Raw genomic sequence first — 17,046 nt, 5'->3', positions numbered from 1 at the left:
ATGGTGGTCTCTTTGTTTACCCTTATTGTTGGTGCCTTAAGTGGGTCTTATGGCAGCCAGATTATGCCTGCCACTTGGATAAACATTCCCTATTTTCTGTTGCCGATGCATTACCTGATAAAGTTTATGATGCAAACTAGACAAGAAGTTCCTAACCGGTAAGTTATGTGCACTTAACACATGTTAAACATTCTTTGCTTACTGTGCATATATTTTGCAAAAAGTAAGAATCATAATAGCGAATTTATTATCTGAATAGCAATGATTGATCAAACACTAAAACATGCTAAAAACATTTCAGATAGGCCAATAATTAACATTTTTATTTATTCTATTGATTCCAGGTCATCCTCAAATAAGGTTGGCATCTTTGACTTTCTTTTGGCGACCTGTCTGGCACTGGGAATGGTTTTTAGCTTTATTAGGGGACTGGCTGGTCTAAATTCACCGTTTCCAATTGCCCAATTATATGCCACAAAATATGAACCCTACATAAATGATCCTGCAAACTTTGGAAAGACGTGGATACTCTTCATGCTTTCTGTTGGCATTATTGTCCAGGTAAGTAATTAATCTTTATATAGCCTACAATAGTTTTAAAAGTAGGCTACAATTACGGAGGTATTCTATATTAGGCTAATATGTAGGAATAACAATTCCATGATATCGAATCCTCTATTGTTTATTGTTTCATTATTTAACTTCCACTACATAGCCTAGTGGTATTATCGCTAAAGTTGAATATTATTTTATTCCTGTGATGTTTTATAACTGACCTGACGGCGCAGGGCCGTCAGGAAGACACACACCGCGTAAGTTTACGCTTCTCAGTTTAATGCAGCGAACAGAATGACGAAACTTACAGAACGACAAGTTAAGAGTCTTTTGAATTCACTATTCAAAAAATTGCGCAAAGTGTTTGAGTTAATAGGTGAATGACAAAAGCGTTCATTTCGTTACCAGTCGTTTCTTAAGGCTCATTCCATTTTTCAAATTCGTTTCCAAGATTTCAATTACACCTTCATGGACCCCTAAAACAGTTAACGTAATGTAAACGGACCCTAGTTTAACAACCTCTTTCCGAGAAATGGATGAGCATTCCTTTTCAATTTCTTTCCGAAGCTGCTGCAGGTCGCACCTCTATTCGCATTTCGCACACCTTGCGTAAATTAATGGTGTTTTTAACATGTAAACTGTAATTACTTTGCTTAATTTAGATCTAGTATAATTTTCAATCATACAACGTACAATATTATAAAAAAATTAAATCACATTTCCCATAAACAGGCTCGTCTTAACTAAATCGCTTTTCGCGCAAGCGAAAAAAGTGTCCTTAACTATAGGCTAGGTATGCAAGTAATCATACAGTTGTCTTGAACTTTTTGGAATATGTCTCGGCTTTCCCCTCGTATAAAACCGTGCCTCTCCAACGAATCGATGCATATCGATGCGTATGCGCGCGAAGATTTGTATTCCTAAATTTAATTCAAACATCCGATGTAGGTTTAAATTACGTTTTAATAGCAAAGTTAGAAAATAGTATACACATTTCCAGGGTGGCAATATGAATATATGCACATAGTTTAACTTAAATATTACACTTATAAACCATAATAATATTAATCGCATTTTGAAATTTCAGAAGGGGACAAGTGCCCCCCCCCCCCCTCTCGTGGGGGAGCAATGCTCAGGGACCCTAGGTCACGTTACCATGTTCTCCCCCAAAAAAAATTTTTTTTGCTTATTTTAACTACGTAGGCCAGGGGTGGGCAACCTTTTTAACACAAGGGCCAGTTAGGAAATGTAATGCTTACAGAAGGGCCGCACTTGATGTAACACTTTAAATTCATATTTTCAGCTTTCACTAGACAAATTCTTTATCATAACAAGTAACAACATGACACAAGTAAAACTTTTTGAATGAAGATTGTTTTGTAATAGATGCTTCCAATTCGAGTTCAACCGCATTAGTGTAGCGGTGTAGCCTATGCCTATGGGTTACATCGCACTTCAAACAGGAAACTGAAAGAGCAAACGTTCGAACATGGTGCATACTTAAATAGCCTTTGTGCATACTTAAATAGCATTTAGGGAAAAATAGCTGGTAAAAGGTGAAGGGCCGCACAAAAAATGGTAAACGGCCGCACGTTGCCCACCCCTGACGTAGGCCTAAATGCAAAAAGTTTAGGCCTAAATACAAAAAATTTAGTCCTACTCGTGAATGTGTTCATTATGTCTATTTCAAGTCTAGGCCTATTTTTTTAAATTATTTGGACCAAATGGTTTGTGCGTCTCATCGCACGCTCGAAGATACGAGCTTTGGCAACTTAAGCGATATAAAGGCGAATCAATAGCATCTTCATAATGTAGCTTTTGTTTTGAACGTAAAACCTCTACAACAAAAAAGTTTAACAAGTTAAACAAACTGTGTGGTGCCCGAACTTTGTGACGTCACGTCTAAAAAAATATAGGCCTATGTCCGTCCAAACAGTAATCCTGGATTCCCGCCTGGCACCTTGTATTGCACCTTGGCCGCTAGCAAATTAACCATTTGATTGACACCTAATAATAATTAATAATAATCGGCAAAGTGATTGGTCGCCCGAAAAACCAGGGATTCGAACCGGAACCGAACCGGAACTTTATGAACCGGTTTTGGGTCAATTTTTTCCGAACCGTAACGGAACCTGAACCGTTTTTTCTATAACATTCTAAGGAGCCGAACCGGAACTGAACCGAATAATTTGAAAGTACCTGAACCTTAACCGATCCCGAACCTATAAATAAAAGCGGTTCGTTCCTGCATGACGTCACAACTTCTATTTTACAGAGTCAAGTTACGCCATGTTCGAAATTTTATGAAAAAAATATGAATATTGAATGAAAAAATCGTTTAGTTTTTATTTTTCAGATATTTCAATAATGAGTTGCTGTTTTTTTTTAATAAGTCACGTAACTTAGATTAAATGACTTACAATTCAAAGATTATTCTCTACATTTATCGACCCACATTTTGAGATTTAACGCAAATTATATTGTATCTGAACCAGAACTTTATGAACCGCTTTTAAAATACCGATGGTTGAACCGGAGCTGAACCGGAACTGAAACGGATTTCGAAAAAATCCTTGAAACCGAACCTGAACCGGAAAAGTCAATCGGTTCGACTCCCTGCTAAAAAACAGTCACCCCATCGAAAGACTACATTTAGCGCTGGCAGTCTGGCACTAAAAATGTTTCGACACTGTCAGTCACGTATTTGCAATTAGGCTGCCCTTTCGTGATAACAACCGTTTTGGAATTAAAATAAGCGGTTCGAAATACCTGATATAAAAGGAAAATTTGGATTCAAATGCCTTAATTGGGGTTCGAATCTTTCGAATCCGTTGTTCCACTTTAACATCACTATCAAAACCTTTACTGTTTATAAAGAAATTCAAATTGGTTTCTCGATTGGAGTATCCTGTATGCTGCTGTGGCAATATATGTATGTCAAAAAAAAAAAAAAAAAAAAAAAAAAAAAATTAAAATTAATTATTAACCACTACTTACTTTCAGGGAACATATATTCACCTCACTGCACAGTTTTTTCCTTGGTTTGAAACAGATTATAAAATTCCAGATGCCAATCAAACTGTTGTTGTGACCGCAAATCTTTTTTTGCCAGTAACGGCTTGTGCTGTTTTGTGGAAAGCAATTTATACTCAACCTTCCCACTTAAAACAGAACTAAAACTACACGTAAATAACAGCCTTTATTCAGCTCAATGTTTGCACTAAAAAGTAAGTATCATTAACTTTTATACAGATTTGAGTGGGTTATTTATCACCAAGCTGACTCGGACAAACTGAAAATGAAATGCTCAATTTTAATTCTATTTTTTAAAGCTAAAATAAATATCTGCACTTAGACAATGGGTGGCTAGTTTTTTTTTTTAAGTAAAACTTTTTAGTGTTGAGTTTTAGTCTTAGCTTGAAATTACAAGCTTTTGGTAAGTAACACTCATTTGTTTGGCCACTGTATTTCTACTAATGAACTTATAATATTGTGTTAGCACAAAACACTGCACTATGTGTACATTCAATTATTTGTTATTAAAGGTTTTTCGTATTAAGAGCTAATATGTATATCATACTAAGCACTTCTTTGAATAGTCAATCCTGATATGTATTGTTTTATTATTGGCGTTTGTTAAAGCATCAGAACTTGTTAATATTCCTAAACAGGACAACAACAAACATTTGGCAAAACAAATCACGACAACGCGGAATATATCGGAATGTATATATGTCCATTATTTAAACCATAATACAATTATTTCAAGCTTTACATTCAAACTGGTGCTTTGGATTTCTACTAGACTACAGTATGCTATACAATTAACGCAGATTTTTATTTGGAGGTATAAAATTAGCTTGAACAATCATCTACCTAGAATTTTATTAAATCACAAAAATAATTATGAACACAGCAGGTTCCCAAAATGGACATGGGTGTTTAGCGCACTTTCACAAATACACATGGTAATGAAATCAATATATAAACGACAATACCGATTACATGATAAAACTGTAAGTTGGATATAAAATCTCTGCATAGTGTAGATATTATGTAACAGTTTTAGTTTTAAAGCAAACACAGTATAGAAGCAAATTTTAGGTGGTTGCTTATAACACTCACTTACAAGTAGTGAAGGATTGAGAGTGCATAAAATTGTTAATAAATGTAAACATAAAATATTTAAAATGATAAAAAATTACAAAATACACTGGGTAATGTACAGGGCTACAGGCTACTATTTTGGAACAGTAAGAACTAAAAAAAAATACTAAATTAACCTGTAAATACATTCGATGGTCAATTATGCTTTTTTACCATCTTAACTTCAGTGCTGTTACACAAGAAGTAATCAGGCCTGTTTACGCATCTGTACATAAGCAAATGTGCAACAACAACCAGCGATATATTGATTGCCAGCACCGTGGGCACTGATGAATCTGGGATTCTGTAGGCTTCAATTGATGTTTTATACCAGGAGTACGAAGTAAAGACAAATGTACCCTGTAAAAAAATATTAGCTGCATTGGTGTATCTATGTGCAGTCAGACTTAATCATACAGACAAAGCAACAAACAATATAAACCAAATTAGCAGTAGAAGAATTGTGAACCACTGCTAGTATAACAAAATTGTGGTAATGACATTTTCATTAGTGAAACATTTTGGTTTATGATGTCTTTAATACGGTCGTTTTTAATCAATGGCTGAAGCATAACTCCAGCCTTGTTTAGTTTTGTTTAAGTTACTATACTTTACGACTTTACAAGAAGTGAATTCTCCAATTTTGTGATGATTTTTTTACCAAATCTATTTAGAGATGGAAAATTTTGCCAAACTGCTTATGATTGTAATCAGGTTTACCCTATGTGTAATACACTTTGGGGGTCACATTTAAGGTTGATTGCAAACATTAGGAGTAAAACTGCAATAGAATCAGTTTGCTTAACTCAGTCTTAACTATCAGAAATTATTGCTATAAGGTCAACATTATATATGTTTTCAAAACTTGTAATCCTTTGGTGGTTTGCACATGAGCAACCACATTATAACAGATTGTCTTTAAAGATATTCTGAGACTCGAATGTATCCTCACCTGTAACATTGCTGAAGCATAGAAAACAGATAAATTCAGCATCCACTCTTTACCAGGTGTTAGGAGTCCATAAATGGCTGCAATCTGCATTTAATAAAGATGAGAATAATTCAAAAATGTATACCCATCTTTAAAAGTATAGATAAGAATATAATAAAATTTAATTGAGCCTTACCTGGAAAGGAACTCCATACATTACCCCATAAATAGCCCAAGCTGTTCCAAACTTTATTGGCTCCAGTATAAAAGGTTCATAATTTGCAACATAGTTTTGTAGAAGTGGAAATTTCGAGTCAAATGCAGCCAATCCTCTTAATAGACAGAGCAATGAACTTGCTAGCAAGCCAAGTGACAACAACCAGTCGAACAATCCCCTGTGGTGTTTTGTTTTATCCAGGCTGCAAACAAAATGTAAACAAGTTAATTTTATGTTCCTGCTAACTTATAAACAAGCCAATCCTATACAACCCATAACAAAACTGCGGATTTTGACTTAACCAAAAAACCTATTGCACTTGATTTTCTTTATTGGTATTTTTGTTTAATTTTTGACTACTTGATATGACCTTAAAATTTAGACACATAAAATTGGCAAACATCCACCAGGGTATATACCAGTATATTTGGGAAGGGAAGGCATGACCAAAATCAGTTGGCCTAATCAGAATTGTAATGTAAGCAAGCAAAGACTTTTGTCAGTGTATATTTATTTCTTTACTACTAAAAATAAATTTCATGGGTCGAATAAGGTATTAATATTAATCATTACAAATCACAAACCTGACTTTAGGATTTGAACCTCAAAATTATATGTACTTAAGCTTACCGTTGAAGTGGCAGGTCTGACCGTGGCTTTATCAAAAGCCGAATAAACATCCATACTGGAACTATCACGAAAATGGCATTAAGCCAAACCGACCATTCTAGCTGGTCTGAATATGTGCCACATAATGCTCCGACCATCACTTGAAACTGACTGGTGATTATGCTTCCACACCAATAAAGACCAGCATTTCTAGGGTCTTTATGGTTTTCGATTTTGTAGATAATAACCAAGTACAAGAAGTAGTTAACAATTGCATTCCAGTATTGTGCAGTTATACCGGCGGGAGTTTCAAGGTAAGGTTCACCGTTAATAAAGTAATTCACATTGTTGTCCAGTCCAATGAAAAACCCATAGTGTGAACTTTGAATTGTTAAATCAGCAATGCTGGCCCACATAAATAGGGCGCTGGTGTAGTACAATGCACCACGGCCTTCCATATTAGGTGGTGCTTTTATTCCAGATGGCGGCAACAGTTGAATTACTATTATAGTTATCCCGACCAACAAAGTAATGCCGATTGTCATCATTGTCAGCGGCTCGGTCAATACCGGCCTCGTTGTTACATACATCACAACTGGTGCAGCCGTTAGGCTTATTAAAATGCATTTTAAAACGCCACTAAAGTTAGCCATATTGTTTTATGGACGCCTATCACTGTAAAACAAACTCTTCCATTAAACTAGGTCTGCTACGATTGCATGTTAAATATTAACAGTGTCTTCATCAAACTAATTTATAACTCAACAGAAATGTTTATTATATTGCAATACAGAAGAACCTTATCAAACAACAATCGCAATAAAAGGGTCGTATTTTAATTGCTTAATATAGTAACAGGATGGAAGAATCCCATTAGTTCATACTTTAGTACTGTGTTTAAAGTTTAGTGATTTAGTACAACCCGCTATATTATCTAGCAAAGTAGAAATGCAAATTTATTAGGCTGTTTAAAATTTCGACCTTTCAATAAAAATGTAGATAATAACTGTTGTTGGTCATATAGGGAAATACCCTTAATTGATACTGTTTTTTTATTAACGAATAAAAAAAAAAACGAATATGACGACGCCTTTTTCTCGTTTAATTTTTAGAGCCGAATACGCTGAATGTTAATATTTTTATAATATTTTTTGATACAAATCTGAATGCTGGCTAAGCTTTGAGTAACGTGTAAAACATTCTGATCGATATCCTATTTACTTCCGGAAATATTACACGGTAGAATTTCAAGTTGTTTAAAACCTTTTGGTAAAGTTATTTGTTTATTTTTGACACGACATAACAACAAACGATAAAAAGTGGCGTAAGTTTTATACTTTACTAATTGCTTTTCTTTATTGAGACGGTTGATGTTTTTAAACTTCTGAACATTACTAAATGTGAAATCAAAACCAAGAAGCAATTAAGGCCAACGACAAATGAAAAATGCTCTTGCGCAATCTGATATTTTTCGTCTGACCATGGATTCCAATAAGCTGCAAAGACGAACGTTCCCTGTAAGTATAGAAGTTATTTTAATTATTAGGTTGTTACCCAAAAATATACATATGTAAAACATAATTATAAAACTGGGCTGCGGAGTCGGACTCAGGACTCGCGTAAGGAGACGGGGATGCGAACATTTTTTTCACAATGTGCGCACATTTTAAACTGCTTTCAAAAAAGTGCGCACTTTTCTTTTACTAATGTGCGCACATTTTAAAATAGCTTCAAAAATGTGTGCACTTTTTTAACAATGTGCGCACATTTTAAACTGCCTTTAAAAAAGTGTGCACTTTTCTTAACAATGTGCGCACTTTTTTAACAATGTGCGCACATTTTAAACTGACTTCAAAAAGGTGCGAACATTTTAAACTGCCTTTAAAAATGTGCGCACTTTTTTTTAACAATGTGCGCACATTTTAAACTGCCTTCAAAAATGTGCGCACTTTTTTTAACAATGTGCGCACATTTTGAACTGCCTTCAAAAATGTGCGCACTTTTTTGACAATGTTTGCACTTTTTTAACAATGTGCGCACATTTTGAGGATAGAGTTTAGTCTAACTCTAACTCTAACAGTTCTAACTCTAACTTTAACTCTAACTCTAACTTAAAAATGTGCGCACATGTGCGAACATTATGAAAAAAGTGCGCACATTTTTGAAGGCAGTTCATAATGTGCGCACATTTTTTGCACGTTTTCGCGCACATTGTGCAAAATAACGCCACGTCCCCTGTTGCGCGTAAGACCACGTTAAACTGCCTGAGTTCAACCTGCGCATGCGCAGTTTTAAATTTTAAAACTATTAAGGAGGCAAAATATAAGTGTAATGGAGGAAATAGCAATTGGTGAAATATTTTTGAACCGTGTATATAGTGGGTGAATCAATACCGACACCCAAATGAGTGGATTGCTGAATATTCACCTTATTTTAGTTACGTAAATGGGTGAAATACAACCTGTAGAGTCTGAGCTAGACTCGGGACTTCAATCGCAAAATTGGAGATTTGGCCGGAGTCGGGGTCGGGATATTTTTAACCGGCTCCGCAGCCCTGCTTTAAAACTGCTCTACTGCATTTAATTGTCACAGTCGACAATTTCATTTTATTATTTTTCAACATAACGTTCATGCATCCAACATAAACAACCTTTACCTGAAGAAGTGCCCCAGCGTAAAACGTTGAAAGATTTGCAAACCATTCCTTATGTGTTGTCCATAAACCAGAAATAAATGCAATCTAAAATAAACATAAAATTTTAGTTTGCCCTAGGCCTATAGTTTAAAAAATAATATATTTAATTCAAAAATTATTACAAGCATTGTCACCTATTTAGAAATATACTTTTGTGAAAGAAAATACGTGTAAAATGTTTCCCACCTGTAAAGGAACTCCATATACAGCCAGGAAAAGAATCCATGCAAATTCAAATCTAGAAGGTTCCAAAATGCTTGGTTCTACGTTTAGATATTCTTTAACAGAAAGAAAGTTGGACTCCAGTGCAGCCAAAAAACGTAAAAGTGAAAATAGTGACCCTGCCACCAAGCCGAAAGACAGGAATACATCAACAATACTCTTCTGCCTAGACCTAGACATAAGAATAAAGGCATTATTTAAAATGCTATTATGTTGCAATGGTTTAAAACCTTAGATATAGGGTAATAAAATATTTTTGATGTAGAAAGTTATTATTTCACAAAAAAAACAAAAAGAAGGTGAGGTGAGAGCATTCTATGTGATAAAAACCCAGATGGACTTCCATAGTGGTTATTTCATACTACAAATGTACACATGGACATGTCGAAATATAGTTTAATTTGAACCATGTATATAATAGTTCAATGAAACCTGAACACACATATGGGTGTTAACCACTGTGATCTAACCCTTTTGAAGCTACTTTTTGACCAACGATTACGGCTAACGTATCATTAGTATGCCTACGCCGATCATATGATGATCGACAGATTCCGTGAGTTAGCGATGGCTTTCGATGTACTATGTATATAACATTACAAAATTAAGTAAACAATATTAGTTGCATTTTTACAGTACTATTTTAAGCTCACTTTTTAAACATACCCGGGCACTTTGGTTGCAAAGTCAAGCCTAGGGGTCGTCAGGAATCGACCTAAAATCCACAAAGGCAGCACAGCAAATATTAGATTAACCAGAACGGACCACTGAACCTCCCCTGAGTAGGAACCGGTCAGGGCACCGACCCACAGGACAAACTGGCCCGACAGCATACATCCGCACCAGTAGAGCGACACATTTCGCGGGTCTCTGCCGTTGTCTAGCTTGTAGATAATAACAGCGTAGAGAAATCCGTTGACGAATCCATTCCAGATTTGGATCATGCGTCCCATGGGTGAGGCTAAGTATGGCTCGCCATGTGCGTCGTACACCTCTTCGAGACTTACCCCAAGTTTCAGGCCAATATCGGCTCCGCTTGCCCACATAAAAGTTGCGCTGGTGTAATACAAAAGACCCCGTCCAGGGTTGCCCTTGCTAGGCAGGAGAATGACGAAAACGGCAGCAATTGCAGCCAGGAGGCCAACAGCGGTCAACATCGTCGAGAAAGGTTCGAGCGCCGATGAATATTGGGATCCCAACATAATTATAACTGGCGCCGTAAAGCTGACCAGCACACAGACCGCCAAGCCTTTAAGATTAGCCATTTTCTAACCTTTGAAGGTCAAATTTAAGTTGCAACCTATAGTATATAAATATTAAAATATGCGCGTGTATTTTGTAAGTAAACATGTTAAACGTTTCTAACTAAATAGAATCTTGTCTGGTGAACGACTACGTTACTTTACTTTTTCGCGTCTCTCAGTTACACTTTAACTCGGCACCGCCTATACACATATCTGGCAAACTTTTACATTGGAAACAAGAATTTGCTACCTCAAAGTACATTCTGCAATCAGCTCGTTGAACTTTTTGGTTCTTAACATTTTCTGGTCGCCTTTGAGTGCCGTTGCGTACCATTTGGTTTCAAGTAAAGCATTTTGGCCCAATTTACGTTTTATTAAAGACCAACAATAAATTACGTCTCGCTCCTAGTGTAAGCTTTATATTTGAATGGGCCATTCGAGATTATATAACCCTTACGTGAGTTTTCCTGTTGGTTTAAAAACGAGTAATATAGGTAAAGGCAGTGTTGTAATCAAGTCATTTCAAAATGACTTAAGTCCCAGCCAATTCATTTGTAAAATAACTGAACTCCAAGTCAAGTCTTTTTGAATAAAGAACAAGTCAAGTTCCAGTAAAGTTATAATTAGAGCAAGTCAATTTAAATTCAAGTCCTTGTCATAAACATTAAACGTTTCTGTCCGATTTTGAGCAATAACCCAACTAAAAAATATCAAAAATGCAATATGCAACAAACATTTTTTTTTTGTGAAAAAATAGAAACACATACCCAAAAATTAGAAACCAATGCTTAAATGAAAACACTTAATTTTACCCAAGTCATTTGTCTAAAAGACTTACGTCAAGCCAAGACAATTGTTCAAAAGACTTAAGCAAAGTTAAGTCATTTAAAAACAGTAAATAAAGTGCACTTAAGTCAAGATATTTTAATAAGATAAAATATATTGACTTAAGTCATTACAACTTGGTAAAAGGTCAAAACTACAAGAGGCTGTATATTTCACAATGCGTTTAACGGGTTTCTGTTGTTACAATTTCCGCTCTAAACCCTCAAATTAGCTATACATTTGTCACCAATGACCAGGGACGTGCAGTCGGGGGAGGCAGGTGAGGCACTGCCACTGCCTCACCTGCCACTGCCTCACCTGGCAACATCTGGCAAAGCAAAAGTTATATCAGTTGTATCTCTACCGCAAATTTCATGTTTCTATACCTAAAGCGTGCTTTATTTTTTCTTTTATTTCTGTTGCCTTATTCATATCAAGCGTTCACGCGGTCATTATCATTGAAATACGCAAAGTGAGGCAGCACCAAGCCGTGCCTCTCTTCAGATCACAAAACTTCCATACACTGCATTGCGTGCCTTTTTCTTTTGCGAATTCTCTCGGAAAACATGATGAACAATTTAGCTATGATTTGAGGCATGCCTCAATTATGACGTCCAAGCTATGAAACCTTCGTCCAGCTTGAATTCCCGCATAGTGCGTGTACATTGCCTTCTTGTAGTGTAAAGCTCTAAAGTTGAAGTCATGAATAAAGGTAGACCTGTTGCAAATTGAAAAGTTTTGCGTCAGACGACTGGACAAAAAAAATAACACGCAACTTTCAAAGATATTGATAAAAAAAAATAGTGACTGTGTGAATGTCATGGGCGTGTAATTGTTTGTAACCTACAACAAACAGAAAATACATTGTTAGCGAAATAAGTAAATACCTTAAATATTACCGATGATTCACGCACGTTGCACAATCGCACACTCAGTTTTTTTATTACGCAAGGAACAGCTTTTATTGAATTTTAATACGATACAATCAAAATGTTTGGACTGGCCTGATTTCTGTCATTATGCTAATTGCTCTTCTTTGTTGAGAATGGTGATGTTTTCAAGCTTCTGTACATCACTAAATGTGAAATCAAAACCAAGCCACAATTCAGGCCAACAACAACTGACAAATGCTCCTGCGGTATTCGATAAGCTTCGTCTGACCAAGGATTCCAATAAGTTCCAAATACGAATGTTCCCTGTAAGCAAACTTAATTCTAAGTGGTGGGTGGGTACATTTGTATTCGCCAAAAAGATTTTATAGAAATTGCTTGACAACAGGCAATCTTTAGATTTGCCAGTTTACCGCATTTTCGCGCAGTAGCGAATCCAAAGGATTGAGTTTTCCTAAATGAATTATGATGTCACGTTATAGCATAATTTGCGACATCATATCTAAAGTAAATTTACCCCTCCCTTCCTAAAAAAGCCCTGGATCCTCTATTGCCGTGTTTAACCACAATTCTTATAAGATAACGTAAAATTACCTGAAGAAGTGCTCCAGCGTAAAACGTTGAGAGATTTTGCAACCATTCCTTTTGTGTGGTCCATATGCCATAAATAAATGCAATCTAAAATAGTTTTTAAAATAGTAGTAAAGTTTTAGTTAAAAAAACAATATATATATATATAATTCAGAAATTAATACAAGCATTGTCAGTTAGCAAATCTACACCATTAAAAAGGAACCAATAAATTTTAATTTAGCAACTATTAAAAGCAATATTAACCAGTATACATCTTTTTACCTGCTCAAGAAAATAAATCAGTACAGGTATATTCTTACGTGTAAAGGAACTTCATATACAGCAAGGAAAAGAATCCAGGCAAATGCAAATCTAGAAGGTTCCAAAATGCTTGGTTCTACGTTTAGATATTCTTTAACAGAGAGAAAGTTGGACTCCAGTGCAGCCAAAAAGCGTAAAAGTGAAAATATGGACCCTGCCACCAAGCCGAAAGACAGGAATACATCAACAATACTCTTCTGCAAAGATCTAGATCTAGACCTTAGAATGAAGGCATTATTTAACATGTAATTTGCATAAAACCTATTATTGTGTGAAATATCATATTAATTGCAAATAGGTTAAGAATGGTAGATACAAAGTCTATTTGTGTTTCCTTTCAGTTATTTACCCAGTGCAATTCACTTTCAGTCAGCAGTAGCTTACTTAAAAGGTAATTTAATAGCCAATGGCTACTGCAGTTTGATGATAGGCCAAACACTATGAAGGTCACTTAGTACAAAAATATGTATTTCGATAGATTCAAATAATTGTTTTTCATTTTTTTAACCATAGGTTGAATTGCTTGTGGGTTTATAAGCAAATTTACTAATTTCGCAATGTTGCTTTGCTAAGCAAACTAAAAAGAGCTTGTCCGGCGAGGCTTTGGTAGTGACTATAATCACTATATGGCGTTGGAGTCTGTTTATTTGACTGAAATGTGACTCGGCATACTCCAGACTCGAAAAATACTGCTCAAGACTACTCGAATCCCAAGTCCGACACGCGCTTGTGCAGTAGCAGTTTCGAAATTTAAAGGTCGCCCACTGTTTGTCGCATATAGTCGACTCTTTTCGACCAAAGCATTATATGTGGGAGATTTTAATAACATCCCTAATCCATGGATTGCCATTCACACTTTTCCAAATAGGAGAATGATTAAAATACAGGACTTTGCAGTCATTTTTGCGCTTGCATGGGACTTAGCCGGTTTATTTGGTATGACTTGACTTTATTTTTTAGCAACGTCAGGATCGGTAGTCGGATTTGAGTTGTTTTAAACCGACTCTTTAGGCCTTGTTACAAATACAGTATATACACGCGTAGTTTAAATCGAATTAATATAAACATTAGCCGCCGGTGCCTTGTAACCGAAAGAATTCTAAAAAACAAGTACAGGTGGCCATTTAAAGCTTGTTTTAACTTACCCGGGGACTTTCTTTGAGTCAAGCCTCGGCGTCGTCAGAAATCGACAGAAAATCCACAAAGGCATCGCGCTAAATATGACGTTGACCAGAATGGCCCACTGTACCTCCCCCGAGTAGGAACCGGTCAGGGCTCCGACCCACAGGACAAACTGGCCCGACAGCATACATCCGCACCAGTAGAGCGCAACATTTCGCGGGTCTTTACCGTTGTCGATTTTGTAGATGATGATAGCATAGATTAATGAGTTGACAAAACCGTTCCAGACCTGAGTCAGACCTTGAAAATTAGATGATTCTTATAGTTTTTCGAATTTAAAAGATTAAGGCTAAATGCGACTATTTCTAGTATCGTAGAGCGACGGTCCCGGCTTGACAGGAGGTCGTGAGTTCGAACCTCACCGCAGGCTATAGGTGTTTTTTTAGCCTGCCCTGCTTTTGCAATGGCTTTCGGTGTACTTACTCTAGTCCTAATCTAATTTGTGAGTTGCTTCTGTGCTCTCATTCTAGTTCCAATCTAACCCGGGCTTTACCAAAACATGCTACTTTGTCGAACGGCATTTTTAGTCGCTCACTCGGACAAAATAATATGAATTATTACGTTTGGTTGAAATGGTCTGAAAGTGATTGGTTATGCTAAAAAGTGCAAAATTGGCACAGAAAAAAATTTTATTCCCCTTCTTGAGAGAATAAATTGTGATTTAAACTTAATTAATTGTCAATTAATTGAATGTAATTCTAGTTCAAACTAGAGCACATTTTCCAGTTTCAAAGAATTCAGTAGTTCTAATTCTAATTCTAAACTATGTGTGGAAAACTGTAAATCTCTCATAATAATTCTAATCTATGGAACACAATACACGGGCTTTTTTTTAGTAATTTCAATAAAGTATTAACGCCATTAAATTCGATAGAATCGACATTTTGCTGTTTACAAAAGTTTCGGCAATACCTTATGCCATCAACAGCGCAAAAATACAAGTGAAGGAAAAAACTTGTGCCAAAACGTTCGTAACAGCCAAATGTCGATTAATGGCTTTAATACTTTTATTGAACTTCTAATCTAATTCTAAAAAGTAAAAATAACTCTAGTTGTTCTAATCTGACCTGGGTGGAGCGTCCCATTGGCGTGGCCAGGTAAGGCTCGCTCTGAGCAAGATACACCTCATTAAAGTTGCCTTCCAGTTTCAGCCCAATGTCTGCGCCGCTCGACCACATAAAAGTTGCGCAGGTGTAGTACAACAAGCCGCGTCCGTCGTTTGGCTTGCTGGGCAGGAGCACACGAATAAGCGCAGCAATCGCAGCTAAAAGACCTAATGTGGTCGCCAAGGTAGCCAAAGGACCGAGAGCTGATGAATTTTGCGACCCCAGGAGAATTATTACAGGCGCTGTGAGGGCTACAAGCACACAGGTGACCAGGCCTTTAAGGTTCGCCATCGCCTAACCTTTTGACGTTGAAAGGTGTTGAAGCGGTAACCTAAAGTGAAGAAATTCACTAATCGTGCGTTGTGTATGTATTTTTATGCCATACAATTCTAATGGAATTTATGTCCAATATTTTTAAGGGTATAGCGATGTGTCATCATACTGTCATGTGTATCGTATACGGCTACTTGTATGATGTGTTTTCATTTGCCGAAGTGCATTTAAACACCCCATGTTTCCATTATAAAGATGAATAAAAATCTATATAAGCAATGTAGTTTGCAGAAAAGTATAACAAATTCCGTTTTAGGTTGAATATCAATCGGACTTAACGTAAAAAATGAGCTTGTAGGCCTACTATATTTTGAAATCATAAAACGACAAATAATTAAAATCGTCAAACATACTGTTTTCCTCAACACTTCGTTATCACTTGGTGGATTGCAGGTACAACAAAACAATTTCAAACGATCTATTAGAGTGCAAATTTGTCAACATCTTATTATCAAAACTGCGTAGACATTGAAAAATACGCTACAGTTTCTTGGTCAGTAAACCTCTTTTTCTGCACTGTATTTGCGTTTCTACAGCTATTAATACAAAGTTTCATTCAGCAAGATTCCAAAAGCACACTGCAGTTTAATGTAAACCTTTCTGCAGAGTAGGCCCTTCTGATCAATGGCTTACTAACCTCAGACACTTCGCCGCCCCATCTTTGTTTTTGTTTTGAGCGTGTCATGCCTAACGAAGTCAACCAAGCGAAACGCTAAGCAAAACTAAATCGCCTGCGGTCAGTCTTTTTTTAGGTTTGCCTCAATAAGGCATTTTTCTAGTTTCATAAAGGGTAGTTTGACTTTCCACTCCATCAAAACGAGAGCACCTTGGCAAAAGGTTGAAACTTACATTGCTGCCCGCAACTGTAGCTGATTACTCTGTTTCTGGTTGTCATATTGTCTCAGCTCAACGATACACTTGTTTACCATTATTACTGTTCGTGATTGACATCAGCCCGTTGCCGGAAATGCAGACCGCCCTATGCGTCAACAGCGTTTCGTGCTAAATAATGGTTAGTCGAATTTATGACTGTAAAATAATGTCAAAGGTTGTAGCACCAAGATATATGTTCAACAGTGTTTTAATGACTTGACTTGATCTTTTTTTAGCAAATTACATCAGTCCAAAATAGGCTATTTTATTTGAAAACATATTTTGTAAGTTTGGGTTATTTACTCAGTTTTTATACGTAAACCA

At 36.2% G+C, this 17,046-nt stretch overlaps 4 protein-coding genes across 4 annotated transcripts; 1 reads left to right on the top strand and 3 right to left on the bottom strand.

Moving 5' to 3' along the window:
* Nucleotides 1-3,732, top strand: LOC146145727 (transmembrane 6 superfamily member 1-like). Its single transcript, XM_083390658.1, has 5 exons — nucleotides 1-158; nucleotides 345-561; nucleotides 1,344-1,348; nucleotides 3,433-3,487; nucleotides 3,559-3,732. The coding sequence occupies exons 1-5, from the start codon at nucleotides 1-3 to the stop codon at nucleotides 3,730-3,732; spliced, it is 609 nt and encodes a 202-aa protein (XP_083246784.1).
* Nucleotides 3,733-4,270: 538 nt separating this feature from the next.
* Nucleotides 4,271-7,127, bottom strand: LOC146145726 (transmembrane 6 superfamily member 1-like). The gene is made up of 4 exons (XM_083389907.1): nucleotides 6,480-7,127; nucleotides 5,829-6,051; nucleotides 5,654-5,737; nucleotides 4,271-5,061 (listed from the first exon to the last, which is right to left on the bottom strand). Exons 1-4 carry the CDS (start codon nucleotides 7,109-7,111, stop codon nucleotides 4,858-4,860), a joined length of 1,143 nt encoding a protein of 380 aa, XP_083246033.1. The 5' UTR covers nucleotides 7,112-7,127; the 3' UTR covers nucleotides 4,271-4,857.
* Nucleotides 7,128-10,031: 2,904 nt separating this feature from the next.
* LOC146145725 (transmembrane 6 superfamily member 2-like) lies at nucleotides 10,032-10,640 on the bottom strand. The gene has a single exon (XM_083390657.1). The coding sequence runs from the start codon at nucleotides 10,638-10,640 to the stop codon at nucleotides 10,032-10,034; it is 609 nt and encodes a 202-aa protein (XP_083246783.1).
* A 2,566-nt stretch (nucleotides 10,641-13,206) lies between these two features.
* Nucleotides 13,207-15,839, bottom strand: LOC146145724 (transmembrane 6 superfamily member 1-like). Its single transcript, XM_083390656.1, has 3 exons — nucleotides 15,478-15,839; nucleotides 14,374-14,639; nucleotides 13,207-13,447 (listed from the first exon to the last, which is right to left on the bottom strand). The coding sequence occupies exons 1-3, from the start codon at nucleotides 15,805-15,807 to the stop codon at nucleotides 13,207-13,209; spliced, it is 837 nt and encodes a 278-aa protein (XP_083246782.1). The 5' UTR covers nucleotides 15,808-15,839.
* Nucleotides 15,840-17,046: the final 1,207 nt, after the last annotated feature.

The sequence above is a fragment of the Ascidiella aspersa genome, chromosome 5 (genome assembly GCF_963924565.1).
Source record: "Ascidiella aspersa chromosome 5, kaAscAspe10.2, whole genome shotgun sequence".
In the NCBI taxonomy this organism is placed as follows: domain Eukaryota; kingdom Metazoa; phylum Chordata; class Ascidiacea; order Phlebobranchia; family Ascidiidae; genus Ascidiella; species Ascidiella aspersa.
This window is presented reverse-complemented; position numbering and strand designations above follow the sequence as displayed.